Source organism: Meles meles, chromosome 8, assembly GCF_922984935.1.
Source record: "Meles meles chromosome 8, mMelMel3.1 paternal haplotype, whole genome shotgun sequence".
NCBI classification, from domain to species: Eukaryota; Metazoa; Chordata; class Mammalia; order Carnivora; family Mustelidae; genus Meles; species Meles meles.
The window spans coordinates 57,338,390-57,362,187 of NC_060073.1; the positions used below are offsets into that span (position 1 = coordinate 57,338,390).

Consider the following 23,798-nt stretch of genomic DNA (forward strand, 5'->3'; position numbering starts at 1 on the left):
ACCCAGTGCTTCATGCAATACATACTCTCCTTAATACACATCACTGGGCTAACCTATCCCCCCACCCCCTCCCATCTAAAACCCTCAGTTTATTTCTTGGAGTCCATAGTCTCTCATGATTTGTATCCCGATCTGATTTCTCCCAATTCACTTTTCCTTTCCTTCTCCTAATGTCTTGCATGTTATCCCTTATGTTCCACAAGTAAGTGAAACATTATGATAGTTGACTTTCTCTGCTTGAATTATTTCACTCAGCATAATCTCCAGTCCCTTCCATGTTGATGCAAAAACTGGGTATTCATCCTTTCTGATGGCTGAGTAATATTCCACTGTGTATACGGACCACATCTTCTTTACCCATTTGCCTGCTGAAGGGCTCTCGGCTCTTTCCACACTTTGGTTATTGTGGGCATTGCTGCTATGAACATTGGAGTGCACATGGCCCTTCTTTTCACTACATCTGTATCTTTGATGTAAATACTTAGTAGTGCAATTGCTGGATCATAAGATAGCTCTAATTTTAATTTTTTGAGGAACCTCCACACTGTTTTCTAAAGTGGCCGCACCAACTTGCATTCCCTTTTCTCCACAGTCTCTCCAACATTTGTTGTTTCCTACCTTGTCAATTTTTGGCATTCTAACTGGTGTAACGTGGTAACTCAATGTGGTTTTGATTTGAATCTCCCTGATGGCTAGTGATGAACATTTTTTCATGTGTCTGTTAGCCGTTTGTATGTCTTCTTTGAAGACGTGTCTGTTCATGTCTTCTACCCATTTTTTTGATTTGAATATTTGTTTTTTGGGTGTTGAATTTGAGAGGTTCTTTATACATCTTGGATATCAACCCTTTGTCTGTAGTGTCATTTGTGAATATCTTCTCCCATTCCGTGGGTTGCCTCTTTGTTTTGTTGACTGTTTCCTTTGCTGTGCAGAAGCTTTTTAACTTGATGAAGTCCCAAAAGTTCATTTTTGTTTTTGTTTCCCTTGCCTTTGGAGACATATCTTGAAAGAAGTTGTTGTGGCCCATGTCGAAGAGGTTACTGACTATGTTCTCCTTTAGGATTTTGATGGATTTCTGTCTCACATTGAGGTTTTTCATCCATTTTAGTTTATCTTTGTGTATGGTGTAAGCAAATGGTTGAGTTTCATTCTTTTGTATATAGCTGTCCAAATTTCCCGGTATCATTTTTTAAAGAGACTGTATTTTTTCCATTGCATATTTTTTCCTGCTTTGTCAAAGATTATTTGACCATAGAGTTGGGAGTCCATATCTGGGCTCTCTATTCTGTTTCACTGATCTGTCTGTTTTTGCCAGTACTATGCTGTCTTGATGATCACAGCTTTGTGATATAGCTTGAAATCAGGCAATGTGATGCCCCCAGCTTTGTTTTCTTTTTCAACATTTCCTTGGTGATTCAGGGTCTTTTATGGTTCCATACAAATTTTAGGATGGTTTGTTCCAGCTCTTGAAAAATGTCATTGGTATTTTGATTGGGATGTCATTGAAAGTATAGATTGCCTGGCCTGCACAGCCATTTTAACAATGTTTATTCTTCTGATCCATGAGCATGAAATATTTTTTCCATCTTTTTGTGTCTTCTTCAATCTCTTTCATAAGTGTTCTGTAGTTTCTAGAGTATAGATCCTTTACCTCTTTGGTTAGGTTTATTCCAAGGTAACTTATGGCTTTTTGTGCTATTGTAAGTGGAATTGATTCCCTAATTTCTCCTTCTACAGTTTCATTGTTAGTGTATATAAAAACAACTGATTTCTGTGCATCGATTTTGCTTCCTGCCACATTACTGAATTGCTGTATGAGTTCTAGTGTTTTGGGGGTGGAGTCTTTTGGATTTTCCACATAAAGTATCATGTCATCTGCTAAGAGAGAGAGTTTGACTCTTCTTTGTCAATTTGAATACCTTATATTTCTTTTTGTTGTCTGAATGCTGATGCTGGGACTTCTAGTAGTATGTTGAATAATAGTGGCAAAAGTAATATTTCTCACTAGTCTATACAAGCCACTTGAGCAAAATGTTTTGGTAATGAACAAGATATTCTTGCAATATTAACCTAGACAAGAGTACAAATGGATTAGAAATGATATCCTTATCACGATTAAAATTCTTTAATGGCTTCTCACTCAAGATAATGAAGATAATCCTGAAGAGATTAAAGCAGGTGCTACTTCTGACATCCTCTCTGACCATTCTCACCTTACTATTTCCATATCAACCCCACTGACCCAGTGTTTGTCTATATTCTAACTAGGTATATGTGTAGGTTGTGCATGTGTGTGAGTGTGTGTGTTTCCCTTGGAACTTTAAATTTGCTATGCCAACTGCCAGAACTTTTCTTTCTTAGTGTCTTTCCATGGCAACATCTTCATGTCATTATGGCCACAGATCAAATAGTGCCCCCCTTAAGAGATCATTGCTAACATAATTGTATCCTACTCACACCAATATGAATTTTCCTCATAGCAAATAATAATATATGAAATGATTTTGCTGATTGATTAATTTACTCATTCTATCTATGTTTCCCTTTATAGAATATAGTTCCAAGAAAGCAGTTTTTCTCTCTGAACTATTTATCTTAAATCACCAGTACGTAGAACAATCAATGATGCATAGAAGTTCAATGTATTTGTCAAAAGATTATTTGAAAAACACCCATGGGGGCTTTTGTGAAGAACCAGTTTCATAGGTGAGAATTTAGGCAATGTCAGAAGGAGTGACACAGGGGGCACCTGGGTGGCTCAGTCAGGGCAGCATGTGCCTCTTGATATCAGAGTTGTGAGTTCAAGTCTTATGTAGGGTGTAGAGATTACTTAAAAAATAGAATCTCTAAAAACAACAACAACAAAAGAAAGAAATGGAAGGATGGAAGTGTGGAATGGCTGTGGGCATGAAGGAGAGTCAGCATACCTTGGAAAGAGGTTTTCCTGAAAGCAAAGAAGGAAGCGGTGGTTACAGATGACTGTGTTTCTGGGAGCACAGGGAGGCTGTTCCCAGAAATGAGGGATCACAGAAGTGCAATAGCCTGAAGAAGAGTGATTAATAATCACATCTTAATCTTGTTAAGGCTTTCAGAGGCTTGCACACCAGCCTTTGTTTTTTTTTTTTTTTTTTTTTTTTTTTTTTTCCCTTTTTATTAATTTTTTCAGCGTAACAGTATTCATTCTTTTTGCACAACACCCAGTGCTCCATGCAAAACGTGCCCTCCCCATCACCCACCACCTGTTCCCCCAACCTCCCACCCCTGACCCTTCAAAACCCTCAGGTTGTTTTTCAGAGTCCATAGTCTCTTATGGTTCGCCTCCCCTCCCCAATGTCCATAGCCCGCTCCCCCTCTCCCAATCCCACCTCCCCCCAGCAACCCCCAGTTTGTTTTGTGAGATTAAGAGTCATTTATGGTTTGTCTCCCTCCCAATCCCATCTTGTTTCATTTATTCTTCTCCTATCCCCCTACCCCCCCATGTTGCTTCTCCATGTCCTCATATCAGGGAGATCATATGATAGTTGTCTTTCTCCGATTGACTTATTTCACTAAGCATGATACGCTCTCGTTCCATCCACGTCGTCGCAAATGGCAAGATTTCATTTCTTTTGATGGCTGCATAGTATTCCATTGTGTATATATACCACATCTTCTTGATCCATTCATCTGTTGATGGACATCTAGGTTCTTTCCATAGTCTGGCTATTGTAGACATTGCTGCTATAAACATTCGGGTACACGTGCCCCTTCGGATCACTATGTTTGTATCTTTAGGGTAAATACCCAGTAGTGCAATTGCTGGGTCATAGGGTAGTTCTATTTTCAACATTTTGAGGAACCTCCATGCTGTTTTCCAGAGTGGTTGGACCAGCTTGCATTCCCACCAACAGTGGAGGAGGGTTCCCCTTTCTCCACATCCTCTCCAGCATCTGTCATTTCCTGACTTGTTAATTTTAGCCATTCTGACTGGTGTGAGGTGATATCTCATTGTGGTTTTGATTTGTATTTCCCTGATGCCGAGTGACGTGGAGCACTTTTTCATGTGTCTGTTGGCCATCTGGATGTCTTCTTTGCAGAAATGTCTGTTCATGTCCTCTGCCCATTTCTTGATTGGATTGTTTGTTCTTTGGGTGTTGAGTTTGCTAAGTTCCTTATAGATTTTGGATACTAGCCCTTTATCTGATATGTCATTTGCAAATATCTTCTCCCATTCTGTCAGCTGTCTTTTGGTTTTGTTAACTGTTTCCTTTGCTGTGCAAAAGCTTTTGATCTTGATGAAATCCCAATAGTTCATTTTCGCCCTTGCTTCCCTTGCCTTTGCCGTTGTTCCTAGGAAGATGTTGCTGCGGCTGAGGTCGAAGAGGTTGCTGCCTGCGTTCTCCTCAAGGATTTTGATGGATTCCTTTCTCACATTGAGGTCCTTCATCCATTTGGAGTCTATTTTCGTGTGTGGTGTAAGGAAGTGGTCCAATTTCATTTTTCTGCATGTGGCTGCCCAATTTTCCCAGCACCATTTATTGAAGAGGCTGTCTTTTTTCCATTGGACATTCTTTCCTGCTTTGTCAAAGATTAGTTGACCATAGAGTTGAGGGTCGATTTCTGGGCTCTCTATTCTGTTCCACTGGTCTATGTGTCTGTTTTTGTGCCAGTACCATGCTGTCTTGATGATGACAGCTTTGTAATAGAGCTTGAAGTCCGGAATTGTGATGCCACCAACTTTGGCTTTGTTCTTCAATATTCCTTTGGCTATTCGAGGTCTTTTCTGGTTCCATATAAATTTTAGGATTATTTGTTCCATTTCTTTGAAAAAAATGGATGGTATTTTGATAGGGATTGCATTCAATGTGTAGATTGCTTTAGGTAGCATAGACATTTTCACAATATTTATTCTTCCAATCCAGGAGCATGGAACATTTTTCCATTTTTTTGTGTCTTCCTCAATTTGCAAACACCAAACCAGCTCTCCAGGAAATATTGAAAGGGGTCCTCTAAGCAAAGAGAGAGCCTAAAAGTAGTAGATCAGAAAGGTACAGAGACAATATACAGTAACAGTCACCTTACAGGCTACTAATGGCACTAAATTCATATCTCTCAATAGTTACCCTGAATGTTAATGGGCTAAATGCCCCAATCAAAAGACACAGGGTATCAGAATGGATAAAAAAACAAAACCCATCAGTATGTTGCCTACAAGAAACTCATTTTAGACGCGAAGACACCTCCAGATTTAAAGTGAGGGGGTGGAAAACAATTTACCATGCTAATGGGCATCAGAAGAAAGCTGGGGTGGCAATCCTTATATCAGATCAATTAGATTTTAAGCCAAAGACTATAATAAGAGATGAGGAAGGACACTATATCCTACTCAAAGGGTCTGTCCAACAAGAAGATCTAACAATTTTAAATATCTATGCCCCTAACGTGGGAGCAGCCAACTATATCAACCAATTAATAACAAAATCAAAGAAACACATCAATAATAATACAATAATAGTAGGGGACTTTAACACTCCCCTCACTGAAATGGACAGATCATCCAAGCAAAAGATCAACAAGGAAATAAAGGCCTTAAATGACACACTGGACCAGATGGACATCACAGATATATTCAGAACATTTCATCCCAAAGCAACAGAATACACATTCTTCTCTAGTGCACATGGAACCTTCTCCAGAATAGATCACATCCTGGGTCACAAATCAGGTCTCAACCGGTATCAAAAGATTAGGATTATTCCCTGCATATTTTCAGACCACAATGCTCTGAAGCTAGAACTCAATCACAAGACGAAAGCTGGAAAGAACCCAAATACATGGAGACTAAACAGCATCCTTCTAAAGAATGAATGGGTCAACCAGGAAATTAAAGAAGAATTGAAAAAATTCATGGAAACAAATGATAATGAAAACACAACAGTTCAAAATCTGTGGCACACCAGCCTTTGAACGGTGCTTCTAAGAGAGGCTCTGCACTGAATACATCAGATGTGATCAAAGGTCTACACTCAACCCACAAAGCTCCACACTTGAAGAGACTCTAATCTGAGTTTCCCTTAGACTCTGTGCCCTATGCATTAATTCCAATAAAAATGTTCCCATCTCATCATTAGGGTGTGAGAATTCACAAATTTTTGTTAACAACCCTAAAATAGCTATTGAATTGTTGACACATTTCATTTTTCTGGCCTTTAAACTTTTCCTGAGTCCCCATCAGTCAACAGACATAGGCTTCACATGAGAACATCAGGACTGAAAAGATTTCACAATTTTATAATAATACAATTTCATATAATCTGTTATGTTAGGAGAAAAATCATTTGAAGATAGAGATTCCCTTGAATCAAATTCACAGGTAACTTCTTGATCTGCATTTTTATTCGACCAGCAGTTCTCTAGTCTCAGGGGCAAATAATCAAACCAGATTTATGAAGTTTCAAGACTTCTGATCAGATAGCATCTGAGATCATGCGTCACTTTCAAAGGAAAGCAATTAGTATGAACACTGATTCTGTCATACTGGAAGTGTGTCCTGTCAAAAACTGTAGTGAATTGAAGATAAAATGATCTAAAGTGCAGTGATGGCACCGCTACGACTATAGAGACTATTGGTCATTGAAAAAAGAATCTTTTCCCCTTGAGAGTTTGTTTGTTTGACACAGAGAGAGAGCAAGAGAGCATGAGCAGGGGACCTGCAGAGGGAGATGCAGACTCCTTGCTGAGCAGGGAGCCCGATGGAGGGTTTGATCCCAGGACCCTTGGATCATGACCCAAGCCAAAGACAGATGCTTAGCTGACTGAGCCACCCAGGTGCCCCTAGAGCTGTTTTACAACACATGAGTGAAAGCAAAGGAAGTGCTTCCTGATGTAATTCTCCGCCTAAGACCAGCAGAAAAGTGGACCCAGCATTTATGAGAATTGGCTCTTTTAAAATCAACATGACTTGCCAGTGAATCTTCTACCATCATTTTCACTGAGATGGAAGAGCTACACCAAACCAAAACCCTGCGCCCCCAGCCAGAACACACTCTTGTGCTGTGGAAAATATACATAGTCAGTTGTAGACACAAATACAGAGGTAAACCATTTTTCCTAGACAAACAGACATGTTTTACTTTAAATGGGCACTTACATAATAAGATGTATATCTCTATATTTTATTACCTAACCCTACTCTATTCTTGCAACCAAACTGGTGCTTTATGGGAACCATTTCTCTCTGACGATGTGGACAATATGGGCCAGATCTGACCCACAGATCTACTCAAGTTCAATAGATCACTGCCTGTGGCAGTCACTGCTAACTGAGGGAGACTTACACTGAAACCATCACAGCTCCTGTTCTGGTAACCAAAGAAATCCTAAATCTCTGAACTTTGCAGATTCTTACGCATGCTTCAGCTTTCATCGAAGGACATGTCTGGGAGAGTGACAAGAATTTCAGGGAAGACTGGTGAAGAGCACTGAAATTTTCCTTTGTGGGGTGGACAAAGAGTAGCTAAAAGAAAAAGTGACTAGAGAAATTTGGCATAACTGAGTTGAACAGGGAAAGAACAGGGAAACATACAAGGCCAAGGAGAAATATCTATGCAGGCGTATGTTGGCTCTATATAAAGAAGGAACCTAGGGTTCATGAATATATTGCTAAGGTTTTCATATACTGGCTGGATATTTGTACAAAATTGTTCCCAGAGACCCATTTCAACCTTACATCCTATAAATCCTGAAGTGGCACAGAGTGTTCCTGAGAGAGGGAAATGGCAAGAATATGGGGCTTAGAGTGTACATGGAAAGAAAGCTGTGAATTTTTGTTTTTTTAGCCCACAAAATATGTGAAAAGTTGTTGGTGGTGAGAAGAAAGAAAAAGTGAAATCATGGCTACATATTAGTCTTGCAAAAACACACTTGTGTTTAGTGACCAAGCAAGATGTCAGGCATGAGGGAAACTGACATTGGCCATGGTTCTGAATGGGAGTTGGGTAGCCAGGAACCTAGAGACCCACCTGGAACTCTATTCATTGTATGTATCTATTACCTCTTGCCGCCTCCACAGCTCCTGGGAAATATGCTCTTGAATACTTTGCCAGACCATTTTGGAGAGGAATTCATCCCCTCGGGTATAGGCTGCCTGGCAGGAGATGGTGGCTGAAGCAGCTAAGGCCCTGGCCCACTGAGATCTGGTAGCGTAAAGTCACCAGGAACAGCTTTTATTTTCAAACAATAGCAATGGCAGCGGTGGTATTAATAATAGTAGCAACAAGAATAAGGGTAATAATAGTATTCTGCTAAAGAATTCTTCAGTAATTGCCTTCAGTTCTACTTTTCTATTGCTTCTATACTTGTGAGAGTCCCAGGAATTATATGTTGAACTGTTCATGTACGTGTGTGTGTACACAATTTCCCCATTCAATTTTTGTATGAAGTAAAGATTTTGGCAAGAAAATAAAAAAACAGCAGGACAATGAAAGGCGTGTGTACCTGGGACATATGTCTGGAGAGAACATACACTGTGGGCTTTTCAGGTTAAAGCTGAAGACATCGGGGGTGATGTCAAGAGAGAGGATGGTGTCATGGGACAAGAAGTCCTCCAAACCAGATGATTTTATGGGCCTTGGTGAAGAATCCAGTGAAGGACTAGGATCTGGATGGAAGTCGAGTACGAGTGTGGGGATTCTTCAGAAGAAAATTAACCCAAGTCTTAAAAAGGCAAGGTCTAGGCAAGGACTGTAATTCTATTCTTCTGATAAGAGGGAAGAATTTTCTAAAAGCTGCTTATTTGTCACAAGCCCTTGTGAGGATAGATTAGGGGTGGGAGGGGTTGGAGGTCCAAGCGAGGGATGACTCTTTTTGAAATCAACTCCAAAGAACTAGCCTTGGGCTTTATGGAAGAATTTTATGGTTTAAGTGGTCAGAGCTGCTGAGGAATGCTTACATGCCATCAGGAGAGACCATGTCCCAGAGGGCAGATTTGCTGCAGTATTTAGAGAAGGAGCATCCCTATAAAGTGCTCAGAGAGGAGGGGATTTAGGTGGGGAAGATGAACAAGAGGAGGCTGAGAAGGCAGCTCAGAGCAGCAGATGAACGCTACAAGATCAAGAGGAAAATGAAAGAAATTGCATAGAGCAGTTGCGAGGATAGATCACAGGAATATTGGTCAGGCTGGAAGTTAACTCGGGAATCTAAGCAAGGCTGTAATGTGTTGAACAGGGCAGTTAGGAGATTAGCCTGGCTGTGGGTGTTGAGTAGATTAGTGATCATGCTGATGCCACATTTACAAATCTCTACTGGTTGCCTATGCCTTAGTGTAAAATACCCACTCTACCCTCATGTGCCCAAACAGTGAGGCCCCAGGCCAATCTCTCCAACTCTGTTCCCTCCTGCTCTTCTCCTTAGCACCTCTCTTGGACCATGTCACGGCTTTCTCTAAAGGAAATGTCAGATTCGTTTTTACTTTCTTTCTTTTTCCTTTTCTCTCCAGCCTCTGGTTTTGCACCTGCCCATCCCTGCTTCTGGGAACTTGTTTCATCAAATGACTTATGCCTGGCTCCATCTTGTTATTAAGGTCTCTCTTCATATATAACTTCCTTTAGGAGCTCTATCCTTATTTTTTTTTCCTCTAGTCACTTGCTACCATGTCATCAGATGCATTTTTTTCTTGTCATGTAACACCCATCTGAGATTCTCTTCCTCATTGATTTAATTGTTAGTGTTGTTCACCCCAGCCCCTAGAATGTGAGCATGACAACAATATATATGCTGTTTTGTTTTTCTAAGATTCCCAGTTTTTAGAACAATGCATGGCATGATTAACCTCAGTAAATATTCATTTTCTTATTTTTTTACCCTTTTTTGTTTTTTGTTTTTGAGAGGGAGAGAGAGTGCATGAGCCTGGGAGGAGAGGCAGCGGAAGAGGGAGAAGCAGGCTCCCAGCTGAGCAGGAAGCCTGACACAAGGCTCAGTCCCAGGACCCTGGGATCATGACCTGAGCCGAAGGCAGACACTTAGCCAACGGAGCCACCCAGGTGCCCCGATAGGTGTTTTTTAAATATGTGATGAATGACTGGTAAACTGTTAGATGACCATGATGATGAGCTAGCACTGATGTGATAAGTCTCCAGACAACTGGGAACTGGGAACAGTGAGCACGGCGGTCAAGTGAAAGTGTGGAACAGCCATGAAGGAGAGCAATCAAAAGTCTTGGAAAGTAATTGTCTAGAGAAGATGAGAGAAAGGCAGGGTGGAGGTAATTGTCACAATCACTATCTGGTTTTCTGGGAAGATGGAAGGCTGTTTGCCAACATTCAAGTTGCAAATGTCCCTGACTCTGAGGGGTTGCAGTGTGAACACACCAGGGAGACAAGCACCAGGGCCGTCAGAGAGTATGGACCCTGAGCCGTTCCCTCAGACCATGCCCACAGCTGAAAGGAAGTGGGATTGCTGGCTGTGGTCAAAGTTTCCTCGCTTTTCTTTTCCTTTCATTGACTTATTCTCTTGAAGAAATCTTTTGGGGATTGATTCACACTTTTTTTTTTTTAGATTTTATTTATTTATTGGACAGACAGAGATCACAAGTAGGCAGAGAAGCAGGCAGAGAGAGAGGAGGAAGCAGGCTCCCTACTGAGCAAAGAGCCTGATGTGGGGCTCCATCCCAGGACCCTGAGACCATGACCTGACCCGAAGGCAGAGGCTTTAACCCACTGAGCTACCCAGGCACCCCCCCCTTTTCTTTTTCTTTTTTTATATTAATATACCAAGTGTTCACATCATCACAGCTTGGGTCTGAGAGCTCACTGATCATCAAGTCTGTCATGGTAAACTAGATTCTGGCACCTTAGCAATTCTTGTCCATATTTTATTTTTTTGTTTTGTTTTGTTTTTTCTCCATTTTATTCTTTTGATCATTCTGCTACTTTTAAAAGATATTTTTCTTTTTTTTTAAGATTTTATTTATTTATTTGACAGACAGAGATCACAAGTAGGCAGAGAGGCAGGCAGAGAGAGAGGAGGAAGCAGGCTCCCTGCATAGCAGAGAGCCTGATGTGGGGCTCGATCCCAGGACCCTGAGATCATGACCTGAGCCGAAGGCAGAGGCTTTAACCCACGGAGCCACCCAGGCGTCCCTAAAAGATATTTTTCAAAGACATTTCTCCAAATGCTGTAATTCAATTAGCTTTTTATGAATGACAGAGGTTGTGATAATAAAAATTCTTCATCTTAGGGGCACCGCAGTAAACTACCAAGCATAGTAATGACAGAACAATCCACATTTTAAATGTAAATTTTTTCCAAGATGAATTGATAAAAACTTTCACTATCTCAAAGGATTTCTTTTCTAATAGCAGAAATTCAACATTAATTTATTGAGTTGAACTCTTTAAATTTTAATGTACCTTTGTAAATATGCAGGGAGATTATTTCTTAAACTGTTTTTTTTTCTTTTTCTTTTCTTTTTTTTTTTTTTTGTGAGATTGGTGAGAAACAAATCAACCAGTTTCCTAGAGCTCAAAATATGAGAGTAATAAACTCTGAAAGAAAAAAATAAGATAAAGTAAGTCATTCCCTCTCTCCCCAGAAGTGTGCCTTGTTTAGACCAATGAATGCTTGTTTGAGCTGCACAAGAGCAAAGTACCTTAAGTGACAGGGACAGTCGTGTGTGGAATTCTATCAGTGAATATTGCCTCTGCCTCATTACATATGAGGAATAGTTAAGCACAACAAGGCAGTGGATCCAGCAAATGCCAAAGACAGCTGCCTTAATCAATCGCTATTGCCACAGAGCCTAATATTCACTCCATTGAACACACAATTTTTCCCAATACTCAATTGTGCATTTTCTGCCACAAGGAGGGGATATGTGGTATTGGCCAGTGCTATATAGTCAGAGTGGAAAAAAAGGTCCTCAAACAAGTACATGTATTTTAATAGAACTTAGCCATAATTATATAATACTAGTTCTCTAAATTACCCAGTTTTTACTTGCCCTGTTTCTGAACTGATGCCAGATTAGAGTCTTTTCTTCTTACAAGGACTATAAAAGCATGAGCCCCATCTAAGTTTTAGAAAAAAAAATGGTGACCAGGAAAAGCTGTGGCTTCTTTTATATCCAAGATGAATGACTGAATGATATCTCGTAAACATCTGACACAATGCCCAACAGATTTATAATTCTTACCCCTCTTAATTCTAGTCATGCCTCATGGTCAGCCCACAAGGTCACCTCAGAGATAATGGGGTAGGGAGCTTGAGATAGGAGATGCCTAGTAGATGGTGGGGAAAGGACAGCAGAATCCCCCTGATAGAGCCTTCTAATGCTATCAGAGACCCAGATGTCCATCCTGCTGACCCTCCCTTGTCCAAACCACACCCCTGGTGGTGACAACCCACTGTTGACCAATGGTTTCATTTCATTGGGAGAAGTAAGGGCTTGGAAACTAGAAATGAGGAATAAAAGGCACACAGAGAAGTAGCAACACAGACTCACTTCTGGCACATTACTTGTCACCAGCAAGCTCCCAGACACCATGGTGCACTTTACTGCTGAGGAGAAGGCTGCAGTTATTAGCCTGTGGGCCAGGGTGAATGTGGAGTTGGTTGGAGGCGAGGTGCTGGGAAGGTAGGCCCTGGAGGGGGAAAGAAAGGAAGAAAGTATTCCTGGAGGGGTACTGGTCAGTTTTCTTACCTACTCTGACTTCCCATCTCGTTTGTGACTGTGAACATCCCATAGGCTCCTGGTTGTTTATCCATGGACCCAGAGGTTCTTCGACAGTTTTGGCAACTTGTCCTCTGAGTCTGCAATAATGGGCAACCCCAAGGTCAAGGCCCATGGCAAGAAGGTGCTGACCTCCTTTGGAAATGCTGTTAAACATATGGATGACCTCAAGGACACCTTTGCTGAGCTGAGTGAGCTGCACTGTGACAAGCTACATGTGGATCCTGAGAACTTCAAGGTGAGGTCTGGGCATGCCTGTGCTTTGTTCTTTCATTCTCGATATTTACAGTGTAGGTATGTTAGAAAACACACGTAGTTAAGTCTGATCCCATAAAAGCATTTCTTTGGGACATTATATTTCAAGGAAAGGCTTGATTTTGGTAGTTAGATTGTTCCAAAGGTCATAGGTAAGGCCAAGCAGGGTAATTACTGTGACCAGTGGAGTCCACCGGTCATCTTACATTTCTAAAAAAATACATGTGTGAAGAACACTGGCTGAAATTGAGTTAAATGTTTTTGGCTGGGAGAATACAATTACAGCAAGAATATCTTACTTTTGGTAACTGAAATTTTCTCTAAAAATGATGAATACATTTCTGAATGATTCTTGAGTTTAGAACCAGGACTAAGCAAGACAAAATAAGATTAATCTTTTCAATGAACAATTCTGTCCCCTGCCCCTTTTAGCAGTGACGAAATGCTCTTGTATACATGGTTCAAGATTCTTTGTCATGGGAGGGTCCAAACAATTTGAATGAATACATTATCTGGGGACTAAGACTATCTATAGTAAGGCCCCTTGAAGTCCTCTAATCCTACTTTTAAAAAAGACAGAGTTTCTAGAAAACAGAAGCCATCCATGGCAATGTTTTGGGCTCAGAAGTTGATAGGGCAAATAAGAGAAAGATAGAGCATGATGGGTGGTACAGGGCTGGGAGTCATATTGATGCCAATGTCCGGCATATCATGGTATACATTTGTGGGATCAAGGTCCTGAAAGTTGCTGAGTCTCTTATCAGGAAGGAAATCAATGTGGCCAGCTTGAAGCTTTCTGTTCTCTAGGCACTATTTTCTTTTTATCCTACTCTTTCCCCAGCTTCTAGGCAACATGATATTGATTGTCTTGGCAACCCACTTCAGCAAGGAGTTTACCCCCCAGATGCAGGCTGCTTGGCAGAAACTGACAACAGCTGTGGCTAACGCTCTTGCCCACAAGTACCACTGAAGCGCCGATCCAACTACTTAAGTGCCTACTGGAGGGCCTGAGTTCCAAGAGTCCTTCTCCCAAAGACAGGCACAGTGCCCTGCCTCCAGACTTACCTGCTATATGATAAAAATAAAATAAAAATTGTGCTCTGTAATGAATTTCTTTGTCTTCTCTCTCTGTCTTTACCTTTTATGTTGATTCAACTAAAAGCACTTCTTTAGGGAAGGGGGTTATTTGGGGAAATAGAAGATTCTGCAGTATTTGAGTGGCTTCAAGGGGCAGTTACTTCTAGGAAGGGAAAGTAGACTTGAGCTGAATAGTGTCTTCAGAACAAGGGAGTGCGTGGAGGTACTCTCGGGAAACGCAAGAAGATGGTTGACATAGTGAGTAGGGGAACATTAGAACTTCAAGTAGGGGACCTGTCTATGCTTCTATTTTTATAATCTCAGAGTTTTTGATGCTGTATTTCACTTATATTAAGTAATATATGAAACACATTTTTATTAGCTGTAAGAGAGTGGTGAGGGAGCTTGTCCCAGGCAAGGACCATGCTCTATACTTTCCCTAGTGTCTTCAGTGGTATTAATGGAGGAACTATCCCTAAAGCATAGGAACTAATTGCCTTGGTTTGAATCTGTACCTTATCTACTAGCTCTGTGACCTGGAACATATTTCCAATTCCATTAAGCCTTTGGTGGAGATAAAAGGTCATTTATGTGGAAAATGACAAATTTAGGAATTAGCATGCTGGGTCAAAGTGACAGAAGAGAAATTAGGCCCTTAAAAGCCATGCAGTGGGGATGCCTGGGTGGCTCAGTCTGTCAAGCATCTGCCTTCAGCTCAGGTCAGGATACCAGGGTCCTGACATCGAGTCCTGCATTGGCTCCTTGCTCATCAGGAAGCCTGCCCCCCACCCCCCCGATTGTGCTCTCTCTCTCTCTGACAAATAAATAAAGCTTTAAAAAAATAAAAGCAATGCAGTGGTATAGAATTAGGGACACCACTGCCTGGAAAAGCAGGAAAAGAAGCTATTATAAGCAAAGTACCAAAGTGAAATTTCTTGCACACAAGAGTAATATAGGGAATAGCGAATTTTAGGGGAACTGATCCACATGTGGATATAGAACTGACAAGGCAGGATCTAGCTTGGATCTAGCCACAGGAATGTACTGAGATTCTAATGAGGTCAAAGGACTAAACTTCGCAGAAGCACTGATACTAAGAATAACTCAAATAAGGGGCCATTGTGACCAAGATACCACTGGACTTGGAACCGAGTGCAGTAGAGAGTGGAGAGGTCACTGATGAGAGCCGGGCTTCCTGTCTCATGAATGAGAAGAGGAAAGTCTATTCTCAGGACAGAAAACACCTAGAGGTCTCTTGTGTGGAGCTGGCAACTATGCACGTCCACTTTTGTGGCCATCACTTCAAAGTCTGCGCCCTAGTCCCTGGCATAGAAGTGAAAAGTCAGGGCTTTGGGATTAGCAGTAAAAGATGAAACCAGCCCCAATCACCTTGAAAAGTTTGGTTAACATTTTCCAGAATGAATTTCTTGTTTGTAAAATGGAATAAAAATCCCTACCTCACAAGTATATTCCAAGGTTTTAAGGAGATCACTGTAAAGTGCTTTGTCTGTCATTATCGAGAAGTAATGGTAGCAGTTTATATAATACATTCTGATCTGTTCCTCTGTGCTCTGTTCCACTGCGTATTCTAGACCTGACTATATTCCTTATGAGCTCAAGACCCATATTTCTAACTATGTGATGTCCATATCTGATTGCTCAAGAGTGCATCAAATACAGTATGTCCAAAAAACCTTCAGCTCTTTCCTAATCTATCCCTGCTAATCTGTTTCCCGGCTAGGGAATAACACATCCTCCATTGCTTGAGCCTGAAAATAGAAATGGTTTTTAACCATCCCACCCTGATTATAATATCATCTTATTTGTCTCCCATTTATTTTACCCCTTAAATCTATTAATATATGGAGGCCATAATAATTTTTTTAAATACAAATCAAATCATGTCACCCACATCCTTGCAGTTTTCTATAGTTTTTCTTGGCTTTCAGGTTAAAGACAGATAATCTATAACAGTTTTTTTTTTTTTAAAGATTTTTTTTATTTGACAGATAGAGATCACAAGTAGGGAGAGAGGCAGGCAGAGAGAGAGGAGGAGGAAGCAGGCTCCCTGCCAAGCAGAGAGCCCGATGCGGGGCTCGATCCCAGGACCCTGGGATCATGACCTGAGCTGAAGGCAGAGGCTTTAACCCACTGAGCCACCCAGGCGCCCCAATCTATAACAGTTTTAAGTTGATTCATGGCTCCTCTGCACCTTTCTATCATATAACACTCCTCCTTGTGAGCTGAATTACAGTTACATTTCCTGATTTTTGCATATAAATCATATACACTGAATCATTGTCTCTGGTTACCTTTTTTGTTGTTGTTGTTTAAAGAGAGAGTGAGACAGTGTGCCTGTGCCTGCAGCAGGAGGGGGGCTGAGGGGAGGTAGAGAGAGAATCCCAAGGAGGCTCCATGCTCAGCACGGAGCCCACCATGGGGCTTGATCTTACAACCATCATGAGCTGAGCCAAAACCAAGAGTTGAACACTTAACTGACTGAGCAATCCAGGAACCCCTGTGATTACTTTTAACTGATGTTATGTTGCACAATTCATCTGTATTTCTGCAAGTGAAGCAGTAGTTGATTCTTTTTATTGTGTAATATTTCATTCTTTTTCTATATCATAATTTATCTGTTCCACTGAATGAAGACCATTTAAGTTGCTGGAAGCTTGGGATCCTCATGCATACTGTTGTTACAGTTTTTGGACTCACACAAGCATGCATTTCTGAATTTCTAGAAGAATAATCACTAGCTTTTTGGTTTTGCATATATTCTGCTTTACTAGCTACTACCAAATATTTTCTAAAGCAGTTATACCATTTTACACTGTCGCCAGCAAAGCCTGAGAGTTTTCTTGGTCTATATCCTCATAAATTTTGAAATTGCTTATCTTTCCCCTCCTGTTCTTTATATTTTTTGCCTTCTGACTTTCATTCCATTTCATTCTCTTCCATTCTGTTGGTGAGTCCCTCCCATCCTTCCTCACTTCCTTTTTTCCTCTCTCCCTCCCTCTCTACCTCCCTCCTTTTATCTAGCTGTGCTAGAGAGCATGTATCTGTAGATCAATTAATATTATTTTGAATTCAAAAAAGACAAAAAATTCCCTCTGAATCTTCACTTCTAGATCTAACTCTACTTTTTTCCTGACGACACAGTTGGAAATTTCTGCACGTGCATTTTCCCAGAAACCCTGTCTGGCTTAATCTGGTTGTTAATGATAAAGCTTCATTGCAAATCCTCTGCATTCTTTCTTTAGTCATATCACGGTTTTAAATAATCATGTTATAGGTTTCTGATATTTTTTTTCTTTCTCTCTCATTAAATTGTTTCAGCTAAATCCATGCTTCCCCGATTTATTTCAGTAGATGGTAGAGAAAAACATTCATTAATTTTTCATTCTTTCAATGGACATTTATTTCAGTGAAGGAATGAAAAGGAAAAATTTTGTTACTAGAAGTATTTATCCAAAGAAGGAAAAAGAAACCAAGTTAAAAGTATGGCAAAACATTTATTCATTCCAACCACTTATAAATATCCCTAGAGACAAAGTGAAGACCCACACAGAGTATACTTGAGAACATTTCTGTTCTCTAGGCCTTAGTTTTCTTATCTATGAAGTGGAAGAACTAGATGAGTTAAATGCTGAGACACATCCCACTATATCAGACTATAGCATTTGCACATGAATGAGAGTGGTAGTATATTTATGGAAGCCACTGCTGAAGGGGGATGAACTGGGGAGAGAAAGCAGGGATTCTGAGTCAAGACAGGACACCTAGAACGCCACCCTCAGGGCAACTGAAGGGAACTGAGGAATGAGGATGTAACCTACGTTCTCACAAACCAATAAGCTTCTGCTCTGTCATGGGCCAATCTGCTCATAGCAGCAGGGAGGGCAGATCAGGGCTGGATATAAAAGGAAGAACAGGGCCAGCTGCTCCTTATACTTGCTTCTGACACAACCGTGTTCACTAGCAACCGCAAGGAGACACCATGGTGCACCTGACTGCTGAGGAGAAGTCTGCCGTCACCTCCCTGTGGGGCAAGGTGAACGTGGATGAAGTTGGTGGTGAGGCCCTGGGCAGGTTGGTATCCAAGTGGCAAAGCAGGCTGACAGAGAGTGAATGGAAGCTGGGCTGGCAGAAATGGCTCGGTCCCCTGGGTTTCTGACAGGCTCTGACTCCTCTGCCCCCTGTGCTGTTGTCACCCCCCAGGCTGCTGGTCGTCTACCCCTGGACTCAGAGGTTTTTTGACTCCTTTGGGGACCTGTCCACTCCTGATGCTGTTATGGGCAACCCCAAGGTCAAGGCCCATGGCAAGAAGGTGCTGAACTCCTTTAGCGAGGGCCTGAAGAATCTGGACAACCTCAAGGGCACCTTTGCTAAGCTCAGTGAGCTGCACTGCGACAAGCTGCACGTGGATCCCGAGAACTTCAAGGTGAGTCCAGGATATGCTCCGTTTTCTTCCTTTGCGCTTTCTAGTCTTTCACTCTGCTTCTTTTGCCTACCTTTTGCCTACCTCTTCTCCCCCCACCTTCCTTTAGTAGGTATCATCATGGAATGCTTGTCAAAATTTACATACTGTCATGTTTCTTTCAGTATTCCATAGTGTTTCCTTTCTCCCAAACTTTTATTTCATCAAGCTCTTCACTTAATTACTAAACTGTTGCCCCTCTCTTTCCCCCCTAACTTGCTTCCCCTACTCAATACCCAAATTATGCACACTAGCTCTCATCTTCTCCTTCCATGCTTGGAAAGTTCTTTCTGTCTCTCCATGTGGGGATTGGAAGGGCTCCTCCAAGTAGAGGCTACAAGTCGTCTCAAAATTAAAGGGTAATTGGGCATGTGATGTGATGAGCATAGGATGTTATATGCAACTAATGCGTCACTGAAAATTACATAAAAATGAATGATGTATTATATGTTAGCTAATTGAATTTAAAGAAGAAAAAAGAAAAAGTGCATTTTTAGAGAGTCAAGATTCAATGGAAAGGGAAGGAAAGGAAATGTCTGAGGATGATGGACCAGAAGTAGAGAAGTAGTGCAGTGAGTAGTTTCTAAAAGACATCCCAGCACCATACTAATTAATCAATTAATTATTAAGTATATGTATAATAAAAATATTATATATATATATTTATATACTCATTTATTCTGATGGCGATAACCTGAAGATCGGTTTGGGTTGGAGTGTGGAGTGTGGGCAGAAAATAAAATGACGGTTGGCTCAGTTTCTCAGAAGCCCAGCTTGATTTCTCTCTTAATCATGCATCAATATCTATGTCTGTCTTCCCCACAGCTCCTGGGCAACGTGCTGGTGTGTGTGCTGGCTCACCACTTCGGCAAGGAATTCACCCCTCAGGTGCAGGCTGCCTATCAGAAGGTGGTGGCCGGCGTGGCCAATGCCCTGGCTCACAAGTACCATTGAGACCCTGGCCTGCTTCCTGGTGACCACTGGAAGACCCTGTTTCCCTAAATTCTGTCTTCTGAACTGGGGGAAATAAAGTCCACCATCAAGGGTAGGGTTTCTGCCTAATAAAGAACCTTCAGCTCATCTTCCTGATGCATTTCACTTATTTTATTTTATTTTATTTTATTTTATTTTATTTTATTTTATTTGTCTGGGTGTGTGGCACATCCCGGAGGGTTTGCGGATAGGATGTTTTCCTGTCTTGTTCTGAGAGGTCCAGGGAAATTAGAATGGAAGGGCACCATACACCATACACATCACCAGTGGTTGACACTTCTCCCTCCAGAGCATAGACATGGTCAAGAAGGTTGTAAATATATAGAGAATACTGGCATTACAGGGGCTCTATGGAAGACTTGCCATCTCAGACACAGCCCTCAGGCTAATGCTTTGACCTGTTTCTTGCAATTAGTGAAAAAGATGGTGCTCAAATAGAGACATAATGAATCATCAAGGCATTGCTGTGTTTCCTTTTCCCCTGTTTCCCTTGCCTGCAGTGTCGCCAGCAATAGCCTGCTGCATCAAGTGTGCCAGCTGTGAGGAATATCCTCCCTCTTTTACTTGCCCCAGACTTGTTCATAAATAATGCCTGCTCCCACCGTCCCATTTCAGAAAAACTGCATGCTTACCTGTCACTTGTGATCCCTGTACCCTGGCCTGAAAGCACTTTCCAACATTGTCTAAGAAAATCTTTCCAAACTCTTCCCCTCTTCCTATTTTTCACATTCTTTCTTATCTCTCACACTCATACCCTCTGCTGTAAAAACACTGCTGCCTATTTCAAAATGTCCAACGTGACTACCATGCCTTGGGACTTTCCTTCCTAAGCAGAAGATGAATATTTATTAATTGAAGTGGTTGATTAGTGAATGAATGAATGAATGAATGAATGAATGAGTGAGTGAGTGATTATTCTGTTCTGGAACTGCTGTAACTAAAGGACAGTCTGAACCAGGGACCATCGGAGAGAGGTCCTTTGATGTCAATGCTCCAGTATACAAGGAGCAAAGGGAAACACTGATTAGATATGTGTTTTGTGTTTAGAGCCTGTTGGACATTTGGTCTTATGAACTAATGTCTTGTATATTTGTGAAGGCTCCCAGACTGAAGCCAAGACTCTGCTTCTAGGATGCACAGTTTCAAATTTAATTTGAGTAAAATTGCCCCTTTGCTCACCATAAATCAACTCCTTGACCCACAGAGTGGTATCATCAAAATCTAATTCTGAATGGTGATCTGATCCCAATAGATGAAATATTTGTGTGGTGATTATAGACTGAGACAATAATCATTCTCTAATTATTAGGACATATTTTATCAATCTCCTGGCTAGATTGGCTTTATTTTTTTCATACATAAATATGACTTTTAAAAAATGTACATCCATCATTTCTGTGAGGTCTATTCTTCATGGAATATTTTTATTTTATTTAATTTTATTAATGTAATTTTTAAAGGATGCTAAACTGAGGTAACCAAGAGGTTGTGTGTCGGGGAGAGAAGAGTGAAAACTAACTGTGTCTGACCTAGGAAAATAACCATTATGTTGTTGAAATGCCAAAATGACTGAATGGAATGCAAAACTAAACACTACCGTATGTACAGTTGTGTTCTAGTTGGGTGTCATTTTTGAACCAAACAAGATCACAAACCTCTGGATGATGGTCATGAATCTTTTGATCCTTATCTTCTTAATTATACTCACCAGGTCTGTCCTGGTTCAAAACATCAAAGTATAAAAATTTGGCAAACTGGAGAAAAGGGGGAAAAAGGGTCCTTATGTATGTTTCTTGGGAACTTAGAGTGTGTGTGTATGTGTGTGCAGGGGCATCTGTGTGTGTGTGTGTGTTCACACGTGGGGGCACGTTCACATTCGTTTAGTGTTCACTGGGGCTGGGACCAACCTAAAGCACACATCCTGTGAGCCCCTTCACTGGGTAGAAGTAAGGTTAAAGTGTTGTAAGATGGCAGTGGGTCAAGAAGCTTTCTAGAATATTTGAATGTTGATCTGGATGTGAGACTGAGGCCCAGAACACAATGACATTTATCAGTTTATTCTTATTTTCATCTGATATGTCTGACCTTTGATGTGTTATTACAACTTGCAGACTGTCCCTGCAGGGTAATGGGTAAGAAAAGGAGAAGTCTGTCTCCCTCTACAGTCATGCTAAGTAGCAACGGTGATGGGAGAGAGAACAGCAACTCCTGTCCTCAAGCCAGGAGCAAGGTGGACGCAGCAGTTGCCAGTGCAAAAGCTTGGTCCCCAGGTCATTCATGGCAAAGAAGGCTGAGAGAGGAAGAGACAAGAAAACATAGGGATCTCTTTCTGAGTACAGGGAATAATAGGGGAAGTCCAAGTAGATGCCGGTTTCTTTCAGTCAAAATGGAAAACCTGGGGCCTTGACAGGAAAGTATAAGCCTATATAACACTGTTGTTTAGAAAGCTCTGTGAATTTCTCATGACAGAGTTTCCTGCAAAACACAAGTCCAAACTTCCCTAGAAGACCTCCCTTAGCACACTTACACCTGAACTCTGACATCAGGTTTGTGAAATAGAGTCCTGAGAACCACAGTCTGGATGTAAAACAATGGTAAAGCTAATGAAGTTTTTAATTTAGTAAAATGAAACTCAAAGTCTAAAGCTCAACGTGTGTGTGTGTGTGTGTGTCCATCTGTATTTTTAAACATTTAACACACTGGAAGGTCCCCTTTTCCTGGAAGTCAGCATGTGGAATCTTGCCCCAGGAATAGACCAGTAGTAAGAACATCTTTGCTTAAGGGTTTTAGAGAAGAATGAATACAAAGAGAAAACACTAGAACTGGGCATGTAATTCTGACCTAACCTCCAGATTGCCAGACAAGAACCAAGCCTTTCCTACAAGTCTGAGAATGATCAAGGAGAGGTTGTTCACAAATACTGGCTGCGGTTTGGGACAAGTGAAAAGGGAGAGGAATCCTTACATACTTAGCAATGATGGAAAAAGTAGTTTAGGGAATGGAGCAATGGAAATGGGAATTCAGGGAGTTCATTTCAAACAACTAGAAATAGAGAAGTCCTTCTCTTCTGGTTCACCTAGAAATGTTTTTGTAGTTGGGGTTTCTGGGTGTTAGAGGTGAAAGGATGAAAGATTTCTGTTAAATATTTGTCGCCAACAAAGACAAGCAAGGTGATTTTAGATATCGAGGTGCCTGGATCAAAATAAGATTTTAAGGTGGGAGAAACACTGTAAGTTAAAAAATGTATGGCCCTTTCCTTGCTGAAAGAAAATGGGAATTCAGGAGCAGGCTAAGCTGCAAGAGGTATAGGTGATGGGAAGTTGGAAGAAGAACCAACAGGGCCCTCCAGGAACTCCGAGATCCTATGCTGAACTCAGAAAGCCTTGCTGTTTTGGCTTTTCTTTCCTTCTTTCTTTCTTTTTTTTAAATTAAGTTAAATTAAAAATTTTCAGTGTTCCAAAATTCATTGTTTGTACACCACACCCCAGTGCTCCATGCAATACGTGCCCTCCATAATACCCACCACCAGATTCACCCAACCCCCCACCTCCCTCCCCTCCAAAACCCTCAGGTTGTTTCTCAGCGTCCACAGTCTCTCATGGTTTGTCTCCCCCTCCAGTTTCCCCGAACTCACTTCTCCTCTCCATCTCCCAATGACTTCCGTGTTATTCCTTATGCTCCACAAGTAAGTAAAGCCATATGATAATTGACTCTCTCTGCTTGACTTATTTTGCTTTTCTTATGGTATCTTTTACTGGTAAGGAGCAGAACTCTCTGGTTTTTCTTTGCCTAAGAAGTTAGTCTTCAGAACACATGACATGCAGGAGAGAAATGTAGGCGAGGGATATTAGAAAAGCTGTAGGGATAGGAGGATACAAGCTAGTAAAAAAAGATTGAGGCAAACAAAAATATGTAGAGAAAATAATATTATAGGTGATGAGTTTGAATAAAAGAAATTCTTACATACATAGCATTCTTAGTGGTCTAAGGGGAAAAAATTCTGAGCCAAAGCCAGAATGCCTTTCTACTTTCTTTCCCCTCATTTCAAGTTACAGAGAAGCTTCTCTATCACTCCAGGAAAAAAACATTTTTTAATGTCTCGGGTTAATTAAAAGCATTGCTTCCCTCAGTGTTACCAATAATTTTGGTTTATAATTGATTTTTGTGTTATTTTATTTCTTAGTATGTCAAGAAATTTCTATGTTTTCATCTGTGGTTCCACAAAAACTGATAGAATTTTTATTTCACAGGACATTCTTGATTCATATGTAATTCAATTTTCAAATC

At 41.0% G+C, this 23,798-nt stretch overlaps 2 protein-coding genes across 2 annotated transcripts; both read left to right on the top strand.

Moving 5' to 3' along the window:
- The first annotated feature begins 12,518 nt into the window (after positions 1-12,518).
- On the top strand, positions 12,519-13,931 carry LOC123948482 (hemoglobin subunit epsilon-2). The gene is made up of 3 exons (XM_046015658.1): positions 12,519-12,610; positions 12,722-12,944; positions 13,803-13,931. Exons 1-3 carry the CDS (start codon positions 12,519-12,521, stop codon positions 13,929-13,931), a joined length of 444 nt encoding a protein of 147 aa, XP_045871614.1.
- Positions 13,932-17,982: 4,051 nt separating this feature from the next.
- Positions 17,983-19,598, top strand: LOC123949975 (hemoglobin subunit beta). The gene is made up of 3 exons (XM_046017762.1): positions 17,983-18,130; positions 18,260-18,482; positions 19,344-19,598. The coding sequence occupies exons 1-3, from the start codon at positions 18,039-18,041 to the stop codon at positions 19,470-19,472; spliced, it is 444 nt and encodes a 147-aa protein (XP_045873718.1). The 5' UTR covers positions 17,983-18,038; the 3' UTR covers positions 19,473-19,598.
- Positions 19,599-23,798: the final 4,200 nt, after the last annotated feature.